The sequence below is a fragment of the Drosophila obscura genome, unplaced genomic scaffold (genome assembly GCF_018151105.1).
Source record: "Drosophila obscura isolate BZ-5 IFL unplaced genomic scaffold, ASM1815110v1 contig_186, whole genome shotgun sequence".
In the NCBI taxonomy this organism is placed as follows: domain Eukaryota; kingdom Metazoa; phylum Arthropoda; class Insecta; order Diptera; family Drosophilidae; genus Drosophila; species Drosophila obscura.
This window is the reverse complement of record NW_024542774.1, coordinates 5,463,361-5,465,203: the sequence shown is the minus strand read 5'-3', so window position 1 is coordinate 5,465,203 and position 1,843 is coordinate 5,463,361. Positions and strand designations below refer to the sequence as shown.

The following is a 1,843-nucleotide window of genomic DNA, read 5'->3' as shown; positions in this document are numbered from 1 at the left end:
ATTTTTACAAAAACCTCTCCCCACCCCAACCCGATCCGACTCTCTCACAGATCTGCTGTGGACTGTCTTAGTCTTGGTCTTGGTCTTTTTTATGGCATTTCGTTTTGTTGGCGATGCCTATCTGCTGTTTCAGGTTTTGCTCTTTAAAGTGTCTCGCAGCAGGGCTCGGTCTCGGTTTCGGTCTCGATCTCAGTCTCGGTGGGTCGGGTCGAGTCGAGTCGGTGGATTCATTGCATGAATCATGCGCCAGTTAAGAGCCAAATTCTTAAATGTTCGCTTATAGGGTCAACGGTTTGTGGCCTGCCACTTGTAACCCAATTTAATTCCCCGAATTAATTGTAAATCAAATGGCGGCACAGATTATTTTTTAAGAACCATAATTGCATTTCACGGAAACAAATATATGAATTTATATGTTTATCCACCTTGATTCCCATTTAATCTCTGATCACAGTCACATGATTTTATGCTCAATATTATCAAAATAAACACAGCTCGAAATACCTCACTTGATATTTCGCTGCGAAGATGATTGTGTGTACGTCATGCTGCTATTACTTTGACCTGCGTTGGGGCTGCATTGTGTCTGGAGCCCTAATGATCGTGTACTACCCGTTCGTGGCATATCTGCTGTTCGCTGAGCTCGCGGAAGTGGAAACAGAACTCCATGAAAGCATTGACGGTAGTGTGGAAACTCAAGGATTTTGGATACTGGGCTTTACCTACAGCATAATGGCTGTGCTCAGTTTTGTCCTGCTCCTTGCTGGCCTGCTGGTAATTATGCTCCTTGGGGGTATTCTGCATATCAAAATTCTTTATTTTCCCCGTGCAGAATTCCTCCTGGCTATGTCTGGTGTACCTACTGGCACACATACCACCGTTCTTGGTGAATTCCTTCTATCTTTTCGTGTCCATTCTCTACGACATTGATCTGGAAATGTTCATAATTTATGCAGTTCCCCAGAGTAAGTACACATCGGCACACCCCCACTTTCACCCTCACCCCGCACCCATTTATTGTAGTTTTAGTGATCTACATCGATCTGGTGGCATATTCCTTTCTGGACGAGAGGAGGATCATTACCGCAAACCGCAAATATAAGAAACCTCAAATCAAAGTAATAGAATATTAAAGTGTTCTTTTTGGTTGCCATTAGGGCATTGCCATAAACCAGTTGGCGAATTCCCTTGGCGTGGCGTACGATAAAAAAAACTTACCAAAATATATACTAAATGCTTTTTCCGGTAGAATACACTGACAACAGCGATAAGGTCCGTGGCTCTGCCTGCAGAGAGAGAAAGAAACATGTCAAGAAATAAAAACCAAAATGATTTATCATAATGGGTGTTTGGAGTCTGAATCGGGATCGGAATCAGAGTCTGTGTGCTCCCAGCGGCGTTGCCTAAACGGGCGATAACGATGTCCGAGAAGACCACAACCGACAATCGACGACGACGACGACGATGATGATGATGATGACGACGACGACTGAGAACGGTGGTGCCTCTGGATGGTTGTCCTCGACCGGGCCGAAATGTCAACTCTTCATATAAAAATTAACGAAATATAAATTAAAAAATATTCCCTACCTCCACCGCTGGGCGATGAAATGAAAACCAGATACAGAAATATTCGTTTTGGTTTCGGTTTTGGGTTTTGGTTGTTGGTTGTTGGTTCTGTGGCTAGTGGTGGCCCGACGGTGCCCCACTCCGCTGGCGATTTACGAGTATGTCCCTGCTGGTATCGGGTTACGCCTGCGCGACATTGTTGCACGGGGACCCCAAAAACTCCGACGTCAGAAATTATGAATTGGCCCGTTGTCTGCTGGGCGCCCGTTTTCGG

General features: G+C 45.1%; 1 protein-coding gene across 2 annotated transcripts; it reads left to right on the top strand.

Annotated features, from left to right (window-relative positions):
* Positions 1 to 459: 459 nt before the first annotated feature.
* On the top strand, positions 460 to 1,612 carry LOC111079722. 2 transcript variants are annotated; one of them, XR_002608395.2, is made up of 4 exons: positions 460 to 774; positions 833 to 965; positions 1,024 to 1,198; positions 1,250 to 1,612. XR_002608395.2 is itself a non-coding variant. In XM_022374995.2 (3 exons), the coding sequence occupies exons 1-3, from the start codon at positions 529 to 531 to the stop codon at positions 1,131 to 1,133; spliced, it is 489 nt and encodes a 162-aa protein (XP_022230687.2). In that variant the 5' UTR covers positions 460 to 528; the 3' UTR covers positions 1,134 to 1,610. The 2 variants fall into 2 exon arrangements, 1 of the variants encoding a protein (XP_022230687.2); XM_022374995.2 differs by having other exon boundaries at positions 1,024 to 1,610.
* Positions 1,613 to 1,843: the final 231 nt, after the last annotated feature.

What these genes read in the sequence shown, in the direction of transcription:
- LOC111079722 (XM_022374995.2), top strand. Translation starts at nt 529, where the DNA reads ATGATTGTGTGTACGTCATGCTGCTATTACTTTGACCTGCGTTGGGGC. An exon ending in TGCTCCTTGCTGGCCTGCTG is followed by an intron (nt 775 to 832) that starts GTAATTATGCTC and finishes TTCCCCGTGCAG; the next exon opens with AATTCCTCCTGGCTATGTCT. An exon ending in AATTTATGCAGTTCCCCAGA is followed by an intron (nt 966 to 1,023) that starts GTAAGTACACAT and finishes CATTTATTGTAG; the next exon opens with TTTTAGTGATCTACATCGAT.